Source organism: Cynocephalus volans, chromosome 1 (genome assembly GCF_027409185.1).
Source record: "Cynocephalus volans isolate mCynVol1 chromosome 1, mCynVol1.pri, whole genome shotgun sequence".
In the NCBI taxonomy this organism is placed as follows: Eukaryota; Metazoa; Chordata; class Mammalia; order Dermoptera; family Cynocephalidae; genus Cynocephalus; species Cynocephalus volans.
In genome coordinates, this window is record NC_084460.1 from 36,672,100 (window position 1) to 36,690,050 (window position 17,951).

Sequence of the window (17,951 nt, forward strand, 5' to 3'; positions counted from 1 at the left end):
TTTGACACAGCAGGAAACGGGCTCCGGCTGGGGAAAGAACTTATCCAAGGCCACGCAGCGGGTTGGAAGCAAAGCCGGGAGGACCTAGGTCGGCCCGATTCTAAAGCCCCGGCTTTTCCGCCGCTGCGGCCGGCGGGGCAGGTGGCCGGCCACAGACACATTGCACCTGGCAGCTCCAGGGCGTGGGCGGGGCAGCCTCTCTAAGTGAAAGGCGCCCTTGCGCGCAGGGGCGGGGCGGGGGTGTGGCCTTCCCTGGGGGTGGAGCCTGGACGGATCGGGGCCTGCGGAGTCCGCACCAGGCTCGTGGAAGGGGTGGAGCCGGGACCTCACCCTGTCCTGGAGCCGGAAGCGCCAAGTAAGTGGGGGCCGAGGATACTTACTTGTTGAGCCTGTGTACACAGGTAGAGACGGCGGCTCCCGGTCTAGGAGGTCCAGTGCCAGCTCCCCAGGTAGGGCCCAACCCGGGCCGGGAAAGAAATGTCCCTCTCCCCTCCCGCCCTGCCATTCGAGCTTTCTTCCTTTCCGTTTGCGGGCCTGAGTCCACGTCTAGACATCAGATAGGAACGCAGGGGTGGAGGGGCCGGCCTCACTTCGTCCCTCTTCCCGGCTCGGCGGCTGCGGGGGTCCCCTGGACACCCAGAACGTGGAATCTGGAAAGAAGGATATGCCAGAAGCTCCCAGGGGAGGCTGACCCAGCTTTACCCAGGCGGACTCTGTGACCTTGGGGAGGACACCCACCCTCTCTGGTACCGAGTGTCCTTAGTTACAAAACAGGGTCTGACCCTTGTCCTGCCTGCCATGGGACTGGGCGGGTCAGAGGCTCTAGCTGCTGGGGAGGAGATCACATGGGGCTTTCTCTCTTCCAGGGCAATAGCAGTGCTTACACTCCTGTTCCCTCTTGGTCCTTTGTGGAGAGCCACACTCTCCCTCCACCCAAATCTGGGCACCCAGGAGAGCTGAGAACTCAGACCCAGGGCAGCTTGTTCTGCTTTCCTGTGGTGGAGTTGTGGTCTTGCCTGGAAGGTCTGTGGATGTTCCCAGGGTGGGGGCTGAGGCTTGGGCAAGACAACTTGTGAGGCCTGCCTGGAGCCCACCTGGTCATGTTGCAAATAGTGGGACCCCCATTGTATAGGGCCTTGAATGCCAAGTTAAGAAGTGTGAACTCTCAACTGTGGGCAGAGGCGGTGCATCAGAGCCTGACCTGTAGTGCCCCCAGAACCAGCCTGGATGAGCGGAGCTGACATCATGCTGAAAAAGATGCTGCTGCTGCTAGGTGACACATGTAGACATTATTGCATGCCAGTCTACACAAATTATCTCATTACTCACACATACTTGATGTTATTCCCATTTCAGAGGCTGAAACTGAGGCTCAGAGAAGTCGGAAGTGACTTGCCCAAGGTCTCAGCTAGTAAACGGCACAGTGGGGATTAGAACCCAGATGGTCTGGTGCCCTTACCCATCATGCCCCTCTGCCACCCATGCTCTGGGCATCTGGTAGTAAAGCCTTGACCTAGGACAGCAGGAGGAGAAAGAAGGGGCCAGATGAGCAAGAAATTGGGGGGTAGCATTCAGAGGGCTTGGGAGGGAGGGATACCCATGAGTCCTGAGGGGCATTCAGCTGACCAGGCTGGGGGTGGGGTGGGGATATGATGTGGTTGGTTTTAGACATGTTAGTTTGGGGGTGGAAGGTGATATAGGGGAGCCAAGCAGAGCTCTCCTCTGTCTGGAGAAGACCGAGGAGGCAGAGCTGGGTCCCGAGAAAAGAAGGTGCACTCAGCTCTGAGCTAATGGGAGGCCCCCAAAATGCTGAGCAGGCAGATGTGGGGGCATCCACTGATGGGATGGGGGACAGGGAGAAGAAGGAATTCTAGGCTCCCATGACATTAGAACTGAGATGGGTCTGAACAATTGAGGCATTGTTTTATAGAAGGGGAAACTGAGGCCAGCAAATTACTTGCCTGAGAATACTCCATGGTTGGATCCAAGTGGAGTCTGAATGCCTTCTGGTGCCATCTCTGCGGTTTCTATTAGATCAGTAGTTCTCAACTGGGGGCAATTTTGTCCCCCAGGAGACATGGGGAGGAGGTGCTACTGGTATCTAACAGGTAGAGGTCTAATCGGTAGAGAGATGCTGTTAAATATCCTGCAGTGCACAGCCCTCAACAACAAAGAATTGTCTGGCCCCAAATGGCAATGATGCCAAAGTTCAGAAGCTGTACCAGAGCAAGCTGAGCCTGTCACTCTCCTCCCCTTCCAGCTCTTTTGCCCCCAGCAGAGCGAATAGTTCAGGCCTGGTCCTCCAGCTGGGCACACCTTTGCCCCCACCCCTGGTGTGCCCCTCCCATGCTTGCTCCCTTATTCCTGGAAGCTTCTGGAGTCCTCTCTGCTTTTCCTGGGCACAGTAGTCTAGAGACTTTCCAGCAAATGTCTGTTCTTGTCATTCTGTCAGTATCTCCAGACCTGTACTCAGAGTTTGGTGTTAGATAAGAAGAGACCGAAGTGGGAATTTTCACCTAGCACATTGTTGGTGCCTTGAAGAGAAAATATTTATTGAGTCTGAGTGACACGTTAGGGGTCCAAAGAGTTTCATTTATCTCATTTTCACTTTAGCAATTCTAGTTGTGCTTTATGTTTGTGAAGCTCTGACAGAAAGAATCCACTGCTTCATCTGATGTCCCACGTGGACAGGATACTGGCATTATGAGAAGTGGAGACTTGTGTGGGAGTCTTATCATCCAGGCTCTTCCAAGAGTAGGCTGTGGACTGTGAACACTGAGGCAGTTCCTCCCAAACACTAAAAGGTACAGGAATCACCTGGGGATCTTGTTGAAATGCAGGTGCTAATTCAGTAGGGCTGAGTTGGGCCCAAGTTTCTAGTTTCTAACAGGCTCCCAGGTGGTGCTGACGCTGCTGGTCCAAGGGTCACATTTTGAGTGCCAGGCATTATGGGCTGTGCAGAGGTGGCTGTGGGCTGGGCTGCCCTCTCTGTAGACAACTGTGGTGTGGTTTGGGGACCATGGAGTGGAAGGAGCCCATGGTATGAAGTCAGAAAACCTGGATATGAGTCATCACTCCCTATTCCCCATCTCCCATGCCCTCTATGGCCCATTAGCTAAATAGAGATTGCATAAGTCGCTCAACCTTGGATAAGTCACTTAGCTTCTTTGAGGGGTGGTCTTGCCTGGCAGGCTGTCCTCTGAATTCTGATTCAGGGTCTGAGAGAGGCAAGTGGCCTGTGGGGGGTGGGACTGTCTAGATCCTGGCCAGCAGGGCAGAGGTGATGAGCCGAAGTTGGTGGGGCAGGCACAGTGCCAGTTTGGAGGTGGCTCCCATTTACAGCCCTGGCTTTCCTCTGCAGCCGCCACAGCCTCCTGCTTCTGGCTCACCTAGCCCTGCCTGTTGTGGGAGAGCTGGAGGGACCTGTCTGGCTTGGTGAAGGAACTGCATAAGTGGACCAGGGGCCAGCCCAAGGCCTGAATGTGGATCTGAGGGCCCAGCCGGCTGAGCCCTAGTCCAAGGTATAGGGGTCAGGACTGAAACCGAGGGCTGAGAACTATGGCCTGGAGACCCTGGGATTAGGCTGTGGGCCATGACAGGCTTCCCACCAGAGATGCTGGGAAGGAATTTGGGGCTTGGGGCCTTAAGCCCCCAGCCTTGGGTATCTGACCTCAGGAATAGGGCTGAGCAGAGCCTTAGGTACCTGGGATACTCCCTCCCCTGATCCCCCACAAATCAGCCACAGTGGCCCAGCGAGGCTCCTTCCAACTCCTAGGACCAGGAGGCAGCAAGACAGCTGAACCCATTTCTCAGATGGAAAAACAGAGACCCCCTCCTCTCACTTCCTGGGAAAAGAAGATCACCCTTTAGGCTGTCACCCATTACCCAGCAGGGCCCAGGGCCTGATATTTCATGAGACTGCTGCGATTGCCTGCCCCTTCTTGTTTACACAGTTGGGCCATTCCAGTGATTCACACCAGGGGTTCTGGGTGTGACCCACACAGGCCTGGGTTCAAATCCCAGGTCCTTTCCTTCCTAGTTGTGAGAACCTGGGCAAGTCACTCCACTTCTCTGAGCGTCAGCTGGCTCATCTATAAACAGGAATAATAACACCCGCTCGGCCAGCCTCACAGGGTTGTTGTGAAGATGAACTGAGCCATGTGGTCATTATCATTAGTCATGGCATTTAGAGGCACAAGGCAACCTAGTATTGTCTTACCCTCTCCCTTACTTTACAGATGTGGAGACCGGCAGTTGGAGAAGGTAGGTGGCTGTCCAAGGGTCCCACGGCAGGTTGGTGGGTGAGTCAGGGCTAGATCCACTGCTACGGGTGCACCTCCTATCCCACGGCGGCTGCCCATCTGTGCAAAGGCACTCCAAGGCGTGACACAAATGTAAGCCCGGGGATCTGGGTGGTTGGGCTGCTGGAGCCTCCCCACGGAGAAAGCTGGACAAGGGTCTTGTCCACAGCACCATCTCCCTTTGCCAGCACCAGCCATGAACTACGTGGGGCAGCTGGCAGAGACAGTGTTTGGGACGGTGAAGGAGCTGTACCGGGGCCTGAACCCAGCCACGCTAAGCGGCGGCATTGATGTGCTGGTGGTGAAGCAGGTGGACGGCTCGTTCCGATGCTCTCCCTTCCACGTGCGTTTTGGCAAGCTGGGCGTCCTGCGGTCGCGGGAGAAGGTGGTGAGTGCTCTGGCTGGCCAAGGTGGCCACTGCAGGTGGGGCTTTTAGAGCTGGCATAGCCACTGCAGTCCCAGGAGAGGACCTGGGGCCTCCCTTAGGTGGGGGTATGTCCTCTGGACAGGCTTCCCTTCTTCTGTATTTTCTTTGAAGGGTTTTGGTCTGGGGGGGGTGGTTCCTGTTTTTTCATGGAAGCAGCCCAGTGGGGCAGACCCCAGTCCTGGGGCCATTAGACTGGCTCCAGCTTACAAAGACCTTACCTGTGTGTTTTTGGCAAATCACATCGTGTCTCTGAGCCTAGTCACTTCACCTACACAAACGGATACAATCTCATCTGCCTAGTGACGTGATGGTGGGGTGGTTTGGGAGAAGTAAACAGGAACTGATCATGCTGTCCCAGGGTCAGGTGTGTGGATGTCACTCAAAGATGAGTTCCTCTCTCTTGGTGAATTCACACCATCTTCACTGGGCTCAGGTGAACGTGATAGGCAATGTTATCATCGAGGCTTAGTGTGTGAGTAGAGGTTTGGTAGATCCAAATCCTATTCACGTTGAGGTGACTGAACTTTCCAGAATCCTAATAGGAAAGTATAATCTGTGGGAAACAGTATATCTAAGGGGTTAAGAGCTTGGGTTATGGATGGACCCAGACATTTTGGGCTCATAGATTCACTTGCTGTGACAGTACCTCCCAGCCAATTACTTAAACCCCCGAGCCTCAGTTTCTTCATCTATAAAGGGGGATAATGATGGGAGCTACTGCAAGGGATTGTTATGAAGATCAACGAGATAATCTATATAAAACACCAATGAAGTAAATGGTAATTCTTGCCATTGTTCTTGCAGCCAACCTGGGGGCTGGGGACACAGCAGTGACAAGACAAATCATGTCCCTATTTTAGTGGGGTGTGGGAGAGAGAGGAACATGGAAACCAGGCAGTAAACAAGCAGCCAGACATGCCAGGTCTTGGGGAGACAGCTCCAGCCAGCTCCGAGCTTGGGCAGCAAGGAGATAGTGTCTTGAGGACCAGCCGGGAGGCCAGCGGGCTGGAGTTGGGAAGGTGAGCCTACCTTCCATGTGTCCCCTGCCTCACAATTCCCCCATTGCAGGTGGACATCGAGATCAATGGGGAGCCAGTGGACTTGCACATGAAGCTGGGGGACAATGGGGAGGCCTTCTTTGTGCAGGAGCTGGAGAGCGATGAGGTGAGCACCACTGTCCCAGCTGCACTTGCCCTGCCCCTGCACCAGCACTCCCTCTGGGTGGGGCCTTGGGATTGCTCACTGTCCCCACTCTCAGGAGTACCTCATCAGCAGAGGTCTGATGCAGCAGGGTCAGTTGGGGCTGGCCTCAGGCACTTGTGATCTGCTTTGGAGTCCAGGCTACTTCCCAGGAGGTTGGGAAGGTTTCTCAGAAGAGGGGACACTTGAGCTGGGCCCCTGAGGGATGAAAAGGAGGCCCCCTCTGGGCAGCTTGGAGAGGAGGAGGGTGCTGAAGAATGGCTAGGGGGCTGGAAAGCGTAGGGTCTGGCTTTTTCAGGGTCTGGTGCCAGCTCTGTGTGGCTGGAACAAAGAAGCATGTGGGTGTGGGGTAAAGAGAGTAGTATTTGCAGAAGGAGGCAGGGCCCAGCACAAGCCAACAGAGGACTTTAAAGTGTTTTAACTTGACAAACTTTAATTGAGCCCCTACTGTATCCCAGACACTGTACAGTGAACTCAGAGAAGGGGCGATCACTTTCTCCAAAGAAAGTTCCAGACTAGTCTGGGAGATAGACATGTGAACAATGGATGATAGAACTATTTGGCCATTGCAATAAAGTGCGTTGCAGCTGGGGCTGGGGATAGTCAGGGCAAGCTTCCTGGAGGAGGTGTCGTCTCACTGAGTCTTAAAGGAGAAGTAGGTGTCAGCTGTCATGGACTTGGCTGGAGGAGGCAATGGGAGGCTGCTGTGTAGGTTTCTGCCTGGCCTGCTGGGGTGTCAGGTACCTGGGATTGGGGCTGCTTTTTCTCTGTTAGGGACCTCGGTGGCCAGCAGCAGCCACACATCCATGCTGCTGCCACCTCTATACAGCCTCCATGCCTCTTTACCTGACCCTGAATGAGCTTGCTCCAGGCCCTGGGACAGACAGGGCTCAGCATGACTGGGCAGTGAGGGCGGCCCCCAGGCTCCATCCCCCAGCTCTGCCCCTGCTCTGCTCCGCAGGAGCCCATGCCTCCCCGCCTGTGCACCTCACCCATCCCTTGGGGGGGCCTGTCTGGTTTCCCCTCGGACTCCCCGCTGGGCACAGCCAGTGAGCCTGAGGGCCTCATCCTCCCAAACATGGCCTCTGTGGGGCGGAGGAAGAGGCGTCGCAGGAGGAAACCCAGGCGGAAGGAGGATGCCGTGGTGACTGATTCCAGTTCCGAGGATCTGGAGGCAGGCGCTGAGAGTGACCTGTCCCTGCAAGAGAAGCTGAGGCCAGAGCCCCCAGGGTGTGTAGGGACTGGGGCGGGGGTGGGGGCGAAGTTATGGGGATAACAGCTGGGGTTCAAGGGCTGTTTCCTCTGCTGATGCTGTGTGACCCTGGGCGAGGGCCTTGACCTCTCTGGGCTTTAGTTGCTTCATCTCCCCAATCCCCGGACATCCAAGCTCCCATGCTCTGCCTGGGGTGTTCTGCCCTGTTAGTGACCATTTCCCTGTGGCCCCTCAGCAGTGTCCAGTCAAAAGGGAAGTCCTCACCGCAGCTCAAAGACATCTTCCCCTACTCTGATGGCGAGTGGTCTCCCCAGGCCAGGTGAGAGTCCAGGTGGGCTGGGCTGCAGGCCAGGATTGCAGACCAAGGTCTCAGAGTGGTTTCAATTTACGTTTTTGTGATGACTAATGACATAGAGCCCATTTAATGTGTTTATTGGCCATTTGTATTTCTCCTTTGTAAAGGTTCAATTCTATAACATAAAATTTACCATTTTAACCAATTCAAAATTTACAGTTCAGTGACATTAAGTGTATCACCACTATCTGGTCCCAGACCTTTTTCATTACCCCAAATGGAAACCCTGTACCCCTTAATCAATTACAACCTTGTCCCCCGTTCCATTTTTTTTTTTTTTGTCTTTTTCGTGGCCGGCACTCAGCCAGTGAGTGCACTGGCCAGTCCTATATAGGATCCGAACCCGCGGCAGGAGCGTCGCTTCGCTCCCAGCGCCGCACTCTCCCGAGTGTGCCACGGGCTCGGCCCCCCCCCGTTCCATTTTTAAACAGATTGCCTTCTTATTGTTGATTTGTGAGAGCTCTTTATATATTTATATATTTAAAAAATTTTTACATATTCTTTATATATTGTGGATTCAACAGGGGCATAAATATGTCCTGCAAATATTTTTCTCCCAGGCTGGGGTGGGTGGCAGGGGGTGGCAGGCTGATGTGGGGCCTCTAAGTACTTGTCTCCTACAGCCTCTTGTTGAATCGGTTGACATCCCCTAAGAGTGACTCAGAGCTGGAGCTGCGGGCCCCAGAGCCCGGTCCCCTGCGAGCTGAGTCCCACATGCAGTGGGCCTGGGGGAGGCTGCCTAAGGTGAGCTCCTAAAGTGTCAACCCCTAATCCCTGCCTTTCAGGGACTCCGTGGCCACCTCCTTTGAGGTTCTGTGGGGCAGGAAAGGCAGCCTCTGCACCAGCTCACATCTTCCCCTGTTTGTTCCACTGAAGGTTTGGCCACTGAAGGCGGCCAAAGCTGAGCAGCCCAAGCCCTCCATGGTCCCTGAAGGCAGCGCCGGGGCAACCACCTCTCCTCTTCAGGAAGGGCCCAGCACCACCTCCTCCTCCGTGGCTGGTGTGGACCCTTTGGGACCCCCAATCCTGCAGATGGGGTCTTGCACTGACCTGCTTCAGCCTGGTACAGAGGATTCCATTCTGGTGGGTCCCCTACTGCCTACTCTAGAGAGAGAGGAAAGCAAGACCCAGCACTCGGGGGATGCAGGCCTCCCTCCTGCCTCTAAATCATGGAGTTGGGCCACTCTGGAGGGCCCCACACCCACCGGGCAGCCAGAGGGGGCCCCCAAGGGGAAAGGTGAGTGATGGCTAGGCACCCCCAATGTCCCATTGCTTCCCCAGCCTCACATTATCCTCTGGGTGGGCCCTGGGACTTCAAGTGCATTTTGAGCACCTACTGTGTGCCAGGTACTGAGGTTGGCACCACCCCTCCCAAGGCTAGTATCCAGCAGGGACACAGATGACAAGTGTGTAAACTAGGAAGGGCATGATGCAGGCAATGTGGGGCAGAGGAATCGTTGGGATGGGGGCCATTTAAATCACATGGTCGAAAAGGCCCTCTGAGCAGAGGAAGCTGTAGCTCAGATGTGGATGACGAAGATCCAGTCAAGTGAGGGGCAGGGGAAGGGAATGCTAGGCAGAGGGGACAGCACATGTCAGGGCTCTAAGGCGGGAAAGGTTTCATGTCCAGGAACTGAGGGTGGCTGGGGTGTCTTGAGCGAGAAGAGGGAGAGAGTTGGGTCAGGAAGTAGGAGAGATGAGCAGAGCCAGATCATTCCGGGTTTACCTAAAAGCCATGGGAAAGCACCAGGCCTGTGCTGGCCACGTCGGTAGCCACTGGCTGTATGCAGCTATTTATAATAAAATGAAAATTAAACAAAATTTAAAATTCTGTTTGTCCATCTCACTAACCACATTTTAAGTGTGCTCAAGAGCCACTTGTAGCTAGCAGCTGCCGTATTGGACAGTGCAGCCACGGGACATTTCTATCAAAGGCCAGGGCACATACTGCTTACACTGCTGAGCACGGTAGGTCTAAGGGTGTCCTCTCCTCCGCCCTCAGGCTCCCTGAAGAGAAGCCAGCACCTGGGCCCCAGTGACATCTACCTGGATGACTTGCCCTCCCTGGACTCTGAGAATGCAGCCCTTTACTTCCCCCAGAGGTGCCTGGGTTCTGGGTGCTGTGGTATCCTGGGATCGGGGCCCATGGGGCCAGTGGTCCACTACCAAGGACCTGGGAGGAGTGGGGACCCACCTCCCACCTTCCTCGTATTCATGTCACTTTCGGCCCCTTTGCCACCAGTGACTGTGGGTTGGGGGCCAGGAGGTGGAGTGAACCCAGCAGCCAGAAGCCCCTGGGGGACCCCAGCCTTGAACACGTGCAAGAACCCACTCCAGACACAGTGGATACGATAGCGCTGTCCCTCTGTGGCGGACTTTCTGACAGCTGGGACATTTCCCTGGGTATGTTCCACCATGGCCCAAGCCATTCTGAGGATTGGTGCTGAGCCCAGGGAACAGGGGAGGGCAGGGAAGACCCCCGAGGGTGGGGCAGCGGAGGTGTAGGGCTGGATTTCCCCGCACTCTACCCTGTGGAGGCCACAGTCTGCCAGCAGGGGCTGGGCATTCCCAAGTCCCCATGAAGCAAATGCTTGGCGCTGAGCTGTGACTTATCCTGTGACTCCTCAGGTGGGAACGGCAGGTGTGAAACCAACAGGTAGGGAGGAGTCCTGCCAGGTCAAAGAACCAACTGGCAGGAGGTGTGTGGTAGAGCATGGGGAGTGGGACGAGCTGGGGCAGTGGGTTACTTGGGACGTGCCAGCCTCACTCCCCACTCTCTGCCTCTGTGCCCAGACAAATTCAACCAGCACATCATCTCCTATCAGGACCTCACCCAAAACCCTGGTCTCCTGGATGACCCGAACCTAGTGGTGAAAATCAATGACAAGTGAGTACCAAGCTGGGACTGCTGCAGCCTGAGAGTCGCCCCACTCCTGCCACCCTGCAGCTATTGCAGCCGACACCCTCTTCTCCCTCTCCAGGCACTATAACTGGGCTGTGGCTGCCCCCATGATCCTCTCCCTGCAAGCCTTCCAGAGAAACTTGCCCAAGGTAATGGTTAGAACATCACTGGGCCAGCTGGGGAAAGTGGCCATAGCCTTGGGGTAGGGAGGCCCCTGGCAGGGATGTGGGGGTGGGCAGAGATGGGCCTGGGGGCTTGAGGTCAACTGTCCGCAAGACCCACTCTGGGAGGTGAGACAGAGGTCCCTGAAGCCCCATCCTTCCCTGACTTCTTGGCCATGGTTAAATCCTACTGGATTTGGACTTTTCTTCAAAGGAACTCAGGACAAACCAGACGGAGATAAACATCCCACAGACACCTAAACAGGGAGTTGCCTTCAACAGGTTTTGGGGTCTAAAAGATGGAGCTTGGGAGGTGGAAGTCCCAGCCTTTACCTTACCCTGTCCACCCCTACAGGCTGGGCTGTGGGTGCTTGCTCCCTTATCAGCACACATTTGTTGAGCACCTACTATGTGCCAGGCCCAGGCTGGGGACAGTCATGCACTAAACAGAAACTGTCCCCACCCTTCATAGGAAGATGGAGTTAGTCAAAGACTCACCAGATTAATATAAAATTCAATTGTGGGCCGAGCCCATGGCGCACTCGTGAGAGTGCGGCGCTGGGAGCGCAGCGACGCCCCCGCCCCGGGTTCGGATCCTATATAGGAATGGCCAGTGCACTCACTGGCTGAGTGCTGGTCACGAAAAAGACAAAAAATAAATAAATAAATAAAATAAAAATAAAAAAATAAAATTCAATTGTGAGTGCTGGAAAGGAGAGGTCTGGTGCTTTGACAGCCTATCACAGGGGGTTTGCTGAGCAAGGGCCCACTAGGCACAGATGGAAGAGTGAGTGGGCCTTCAGCAGGTCAAGGGCAGGGACAATGAACCCAGCCTCTTCATTCCCTCCCAGGACCTCCACCCTGGTCCTCTTGGGCCACCTCCTTCATTCTCAGAGGACAGTGCCCTCCTGGGCAGCATCAGCCTGTGCCGACCTACATCTGCCCTTTCTGTACCTCTGGAAGTGATCCAGGGCCCGGCCCTGGCCTAGCCTAATGCCTGGTTAGGCTTGCCCAAATAGCATCAACCAGATGTTGACAGCTGGTACCTCCATTTGGTGATACTTGGCTCTGTCCTCTGGCTGGTTCGGGATCTGAAGCTGGGGCCCAGAACCTGTGGGAAGGAAGAGGGTCATTCCCTTGCTTGGTTCTCCTCACCTTACCCAGACAGACCCATCACTTGAGGCCCCGAGAGACCCCTGCCCCAGCCTGTTCCCAGCTCAAGTAGGCACCCTGGCTGATCCATGTCTGACTTGGGTTCTGCATTCTGCATCAGTAGGGTACTGGTGTGTCACCCTGGGGTTATCTAGCACAGATCTAATCAGCATTTTCTCAAGGTCATGTTGCACCAATCAGACAGTGGTGGTAACATACAGAGGAGGTTGTGGGATAGGATAACCCATAGGTTACCTATACTTATGGGAGAGGATCACCGACCTTAGGAGGCTGCCTGTGTTGGTCTTGGAGGTTGAAGGGAGGACAAGCTATAGACTGTCCTTCCTGCTGCCACTTGGTAGCATCATGCAGGGAGTGAAACTTCCAAAGCACAACCTTCAGCTACTCTACTAGGAGGACTTGGAGGCCATGAGATTTGGGGGCCAGGCCGAGGATGGCTAGAGCTGAGGGGTCAGGGCTGGGGGGCAGGAATGGCCCTTGGTCTCTCGTGAGTAGCTGCATGAGTTCTTGCTTGGAACACAGAGTCGAGGTGAGATGCTTCCTCAGCCTCCCGATGTTGACAGCTCTTTACTCTAGGGTTGGCTCATGGAGGGCCTGGAGGGCAATGTAAGGTGGGTTTGTGTGGTGCAGGAAGAAATGCCATGGCTTTCCTCTATCCTCAGAGCACCGTGGACAAGCTGGAGAAGGAGAAGATGCCGAGGAAGGGTGGGCGATGGTGGTTTTCCTGGCGACGCAGGGACTTCCCAGCCGAGGAGGTGGGTGGTCATGGTCATGGGGCAGGGCCAGCACAGGGCAGGAGGCAGCGTTCACTAGATGGCTGTTCTTTCCACAGCGCAGTGCCCAGAGGGAGAAAACCGAAGCCAGGGAGCAGCAGGGGTGAGTTGGACCTTGGATGCCCTGGGGGCGGGGGTAGAGCCAACACCCCTCCCCAGCCATGGTTGTCACTCTCCAAGCACTTCTACATCCCTCTTTTTCCTAAGAAATGTCCCCATTTCACAGATGGAAAAACTGAGACCTAAAGACACACCAAATGTCCCACAGCCAGGAAATGGCAGAGCTGGAACAGGCACTCCCACTGTTTCCATATTAAAGAGGGGCAAGGCCATTCTCTCCCCAGCCCACAGGGGCCAGCTGACTTTGTTTCCTTTTGTCACCTTTGATGTGACCCAGATGCCCAAGGTTGGGTGGGGGGTGACCAAGGATGGGCTGACTGAAGCCAAAGCAGGTGGGGTTGGGAATAAGCCCTAAAATGCACTAATATGTATTTCAGGTACATCTCTCCAAGGCAGGACCTGGTGTCCTGGCTGGGGAGGGTGTCCTGAGGGCTCTCAGCCCTGGTGTCTGTCCCTCTCTGCTGTTATCATCTGGGTGGGGACTGCCAGCCAGCACTCCTGTGTTTGCCACCACCCCACACGGTGGCAGCTAGAGAGAGGGGTCTCTGGTACCCTGGATAGCCTCCAAAGAGGAAGGGACAGGCCCCAGGCTCCCTGTGGCCTGGGCTGAGGTGAGACTTACTGGGAGTAAAGGGTCTTTCGCTGGGGTAGGTGGCCTGAAAGCCAGCACTGCCCACAGGGAGAAGATAGAAGTCCTGAGCAGCGATGACGATGCCCCAGACAGCCCTGTGATCCTTGAGGTCCCCTCCCCACCCCCCTCGATCCCGGCCTATACTCCTACCTACAAGAAGTCCCTCCGCCTCTCCTCCGATCAGATCGTAAGTATGTGCACGCACATGTGTGTGGAGCTGGTGGGGCTGAGCTAATTCTGTCCAGGAGTCCCTCAGGGCCACTAGTTCATCAAAGGCCAGAATCCATCCCTGTGCCAGCCTCCTGACGGCCTCTGCTTGAACACTTCTGGGGGTGGAAGGCTCTCTTCTTCACAAGCCAGCCCACGTCTCTGTTGGATGTTCCAACTGGAGAAATCCTCTCTTATGTCCTCCTAAGATATCTACCTGAGTGAACTGGCCAGCTCTGGGTCTGCCCTTGGAAGCCCCAGTAAAGGAATCAAATGCTGCTGACAGCCCCTCAGAGTTGGCAACCCCAGACCTCTGAGTTGTGTGTTCCCTGAGCTCAGTAACGGGTGTCTCCTGTAATAAGAATGTGTTTTCTTCCTGAGTATGGTCCCATGGTCAGGGAAGTGTCTAGGAGGGTCTGAGCAGCCTGGCACAGAGCAGTTGCCATCTGTCCGGTATGCTGGGGTTCACACCCAGTTCAGGGTCAGCCCAGGCCAGAAGGCTGGGTCACCTGGCTTTGGTGGACAGCTGCCCCGCTCCTTCTCTATGGACCAAGTACAGGGCTGGGTTTCTCTTTAGGGGGATGTTGGGTCAAGCATCCTAGTTCCAGGCAGGGCCTCCGTCTATGGAGTGGGGTATCTCCCTGCCAAGAGCAGCCCCAGCCTTGGGGCTGACCTGAGAAACGGGCCCGGCTTTGTCTGAGTTTCATCTCAAAGAGGAGTGGAGGAGGTTAGGCTCCTGTGCCTGGCACTGTGCAGTGCCCCGATCTTCTGGCCACACGGATGTGTCTGTGTGTGGCTGCCGCTGACGCATTCAGGAAGGGTCTTTGAGTTAGGAGGAAGCAGAGACTGAGAGGCCCGTGCCACAGTTTGGATGGAGAGGGGTGGACAGCGCCTTCCGCAGCGCGTCACACCCATCCCTCCCTCCACTCCGCCCTTTGCCTGGCCCAGCGGCACCTGAACCTGCAAGAAGGTGCCAATGACGTGGTCTTCAGTGTGACCACCCAGTACCAGGGCACCTGCCGCTGCAAAGCCACCATCTACCTGTGGAAGTGGGACGACAAGGTGGTCATCTCTGACATCGACGGCACCATCACCAAGTGAGGCCCAACTGGCTGTGGGGAGGGGATGAAGGGCCTCGGACTCGCCTCACTCTGTGTTGGGTGTAGGATGTGGGGACAGGGAGGCCCTCCCTTCCCAGTGGGCCATCCTGGGGCCCACCCATCTGTTGGGTCCACCATCCTGTGGGCCATCCATGGCCACACCCATGGAACAGGAGGGCTGTGTGGGGCTGCCTCAGAGAGAACCTTCCTCTCTGGTTCTAGGTCGGATGCTCTGGGTCACATTCTGCCCCAGCTGGGGAAAGACTGGACGCACCAGGGCATCACCAGTCTCTACCACAAAATCCACCTGTGAGTGCCTGTGCTGGGGCTGAGATGGGGCTCCAGGCTAGAGGGAGGGGGTGACAGGACAGGACATCTTGGGGACCAGCAGGGCCCACAAGGGAAACAGCTCAGGCAGGTCCCTGGAGCACTGAGACCTACTTCCTGGTCCTCAGTTCTGTGTAAGACTCATCCCCTAGGGCTGTGTCCCAGGATCTGAGTCACCTGCTGGCCTCAGGCTAGAGGGGAAGGCCTCCTGCATCCTGGTCCACCCAGGCTTCAGGACTCTGTCCATGCTCCTTGTGCAGGGACAGCTGCTAAGGCCACCTCTTTTAGGCCTGGCCTAGCTGTTCTCCCTAAGTCCCTTCTCTGCAGAGGCCTCTGGGTTTGAAGGCCAGAGCCCCAGGGTTGGGCTGGGCAGTGGAAGGCAACAGGCGGGATGGGAGGTGGCTGGTCTCTGACCGCCCTGTGCCACCCTGTCCCCTACTCCCAGAAACGGGTACAAATTCTTGTACTGCTCAGCACGGGCCATTGGCATGGCTGACCTCACCAAGGGGTACCTGCAGTGGGTGAGCGAGCGGGGCTGTGGCCTCCCCAAGGGCCCCATCCTGCTGTCTCCCAGCAGCCTCTTCTCCGCCCTCCACAGGTAAACCACCCTCCACCATACAAGCCCATTGGGTGCGGGGCAGGCCCACTGCCAGCCCAGCCCAGGCCAGCATTAGCTGCTGCGGTCAGTGGGGGGCTGGGCCAGACCCCATGTCACCTGACCCTGCCATCCCCTCTGGTTTCTACCCCTTCTTGGCCTCCCTCCCTGCCTATGGCCCTGTCCACCCCAGAGAGGTGATTGAGAAGAAGCCAGAGGTGTTCAAGATTGCCTGCCTGAGTGACATCCAGCAGCTGTTCCTGCCCCACAGACAGCCCTTTTATGCTGCCTTTGGGAACAGGCCCAACGTGAGTGTGTTCCCTTCCCACAGGTGAGCCCCCTCCTTCCCAGGTCCTGGCTGGCCTCTGTCCCACTGGTCCCTCCTTGTCTTCCACAGGACGTCTTCGCCTACCAACAAGTGAGCCTGCCTGCATCTCACATCTTCACAGTCAACCCCCGGGGAGAGCTCATCCAAGAGCTCATGAAGAACCACAAGTCCACGTGAGGCCAAACCCTGCCACATGTCCCCCACACTCTGCCACGTCCCCGTGCCCCGACCTCTCCCTGAGCCCTGATTTCACCTCCCCACCTGCGAGTCCAGGCAGGATGTGGTGCCTCCACCTGATATGGCAGAGTCTGTGGTCTGGTGGCAGCTCAGGCTCAGTGCTGGCCCATCTGCCCCATAGGTACGAGCGGCTCGGTGAAGTGGTTGAGCTCCTCTTCCCACCTGTGGCCCGTGGCCCCAGCACAGACCTGGCCAACCCTGAATACAGCAACTTCTGCTACTGGCGGGAGCCACTGCCCGCTGTGGACCTTGACGCCCTGGCCTGAACCCACCCTGGCTGTCCCCCTCCCTGGCCTGGCCCGGGACTGACTGGGGCACTGGGGTTGACCGGGGCATAGGAGGTTGGAAGAGAGGTGCCACAGGAGCCAACCCACTGGAGGGGAGGAGGGCGCTGCAGGTGGATTGGCACCCGAGATGCTCCCTCCTCCCTGTCCTGTCTCTGCCTCTGCTAGCTGAGTGGCAGGCGGTAGGGCAGCTGCTCCAGGCCTCAGCATGGCTCTGGCCTGTGGGGATTAAATGTCTGTCATCTGGACCCTTGCAGGGTTCTCTATGCCCTTGACATCCCTGTCCCTGTCACCCTGGGACCTTGCCTCAACTCCTGATAGGACAGAGAGGAGGGAGGCCCCACTGAGGCTGGAGCCCGTATGCGCAGGGGAGGGTCAGCGGAGGCAGTGGGGGGCAGCTGTGTAGCATCCAGAAGGAGCACGGTGCTCCCCACCCCCAGCTCCTGCTCACTCCGATAACCAGACTCTTAGTAGCCCTGGCCCCTCCCATGACCTCATGTCAGGCCTCACTGCTTCCCCTCGCTGGTGTCCTGGTGTCTCAGCCCCAAGCTTGGATGCTCCAGGGCCCCTCCAACATCAGGGAAGGGAAATTTGGGGGCACATAAGGACTGAGGAAGTGTGGCTGTCCTTGGCTGAGCCCCCACCTACTACTTCCCCCTGCTGCTCTCAGCATCTTCCCTGGCTGGCCTGACTGCCCTCCCTACCTCGGCTGGCCAGGCCAGTGCTCACAGCTGCTGTGGGAGGCAGGGCTGGCACCTGCAGCAGCCTTTCTCCCGCTGTCTTTGGTAAAGAAAGTATCTTTAGACTGGCTAAAAGCTTTAATCCAAAACCTGCCCTCCTCCGACAGTACCAAAGTGGAGGACAGAATATTAAATGTCCAGAAATCAGATGGAAGGGCTGTGGGGACCTGCAGAACAGCACAGGAGGACCTATGCTGCTGTGGGGGAAACTGAGGCCAGGAGGCTCAGCAGAGATGAGTGTCAGTCTCTGGCATTGCACAGGCCTGAGGAACACTGGCATTTTCAAATTGTCCCTTGATGGTTTCATTCCTGAATGTCTCACACTACGAACATCCTGGCAGGGCTGGGGCTTTGGAAGGGTGTAAAAGCAAGGCCTGGGCCCCTCTTCCTCCAGCTGTGGCCTCCTTCTCGGGGTCTGGCCTCATTCGAATCTCGATATGCACTGGGGCTACTCTCTGCAGAGAGGCCCTAACCTGAGGCAGGGGAGAGATTTCCCCCACAATGGAAAAAAGGAGCATGTGGGCACCAGAGTGCCCTGAAACCATCTTTGGAGATGGAAAGGAAAAGGATAAATTGGGGTGGGGTCTCCAAACAGATTGTCTGGATCCAATTCTTTCCCCTGGATTCTACAGCTGCCTAAGCCCTCACCTTGAGGGAGGAATGAGAGGAATAAAGAGAACTCTCCACTGAGTCCTTGTGCTTCTCTTCTGTCCTGAAGGATGTGTGGGGAGCTGGAAGCCTCTGGTCCTTGGTTCAGAAACAGCATCTGTGGGGCTGCCAGGTGGGAGGACAGTTCCAGTGGGCATCACCTTCCTGCAGAAACCTAGCCCAGATGGCTGAGGATGAAGCCACGGGGACAAGGGAACAGAAGCCTCCA

At 56.4% G+C, this 17,951-nt stretch overlaps 1 protein-coding gene across 7 annotated transcripts; it reads left to right on the top strand.

Annotated features, from left to right (window-relative positions):
- The first annotated feature begins 275 nt into the window (after positions 1–275).
- On the top strand, positions 276–17,737 carry LPIN3 (lipin 3). 7 transcript variants are annotated; one of them, XM_063092344.1, is made up of 23 exons: positions 276–355; positions 2,644–2,804; positions 3,362–3,521; positions 4,239–4,394; positions 4,490–4,689; positions 5,797–5,892; positions 6,890–7,158; positions 7,377–7,460; positions 8,120–8,240; positions 8,373–8,733; positions 9,499–9,598; positions 9,739–9,899; positions 10,290–10,383; positions 10,478–10,547; positions 12,395–12,487; positions 12,565–12,608; positions 13,305–13,443; positions 14,412–14,560; positions 14,786–14,872; positions 15,336–15,488; positions 15,679–15,793; positions 15,883–15,986; positions 16,172–17,737. In XM_063092344.1, exons 5-23 carry the CDS (start codon positions 4,498–4,500, stop codon positions 16,314–16,316), a joined length of 2,577 nt encoding a protein of 858 aa, XP_062948414.1. In that variant the 5' UTR covers positions 276–355; positions 2,644–2,804; positions 3,362–3,521; positions 4,239–4,394; positions 4,490–4,497; the 3' UTR covers positions 16,317–17,737. The 7 variants fall into 7 exon arrangements, with proteins under 7 accessions (XP_062948414.1, XP_062948416.1, XP_062948417.1 ...); XM_063092343.1 differs by lacking the exon at positions 276–355 and adding an exon at positions 949–1,023; XM_063092348.1 differs by lacking the exon at positions 276–355 and adding an exon at positions 949–1,023 and having other exon boundaries at positions 7,380–7,460.
- Positions 17,738–17,951: the final 214 nt, after the last annotated feature.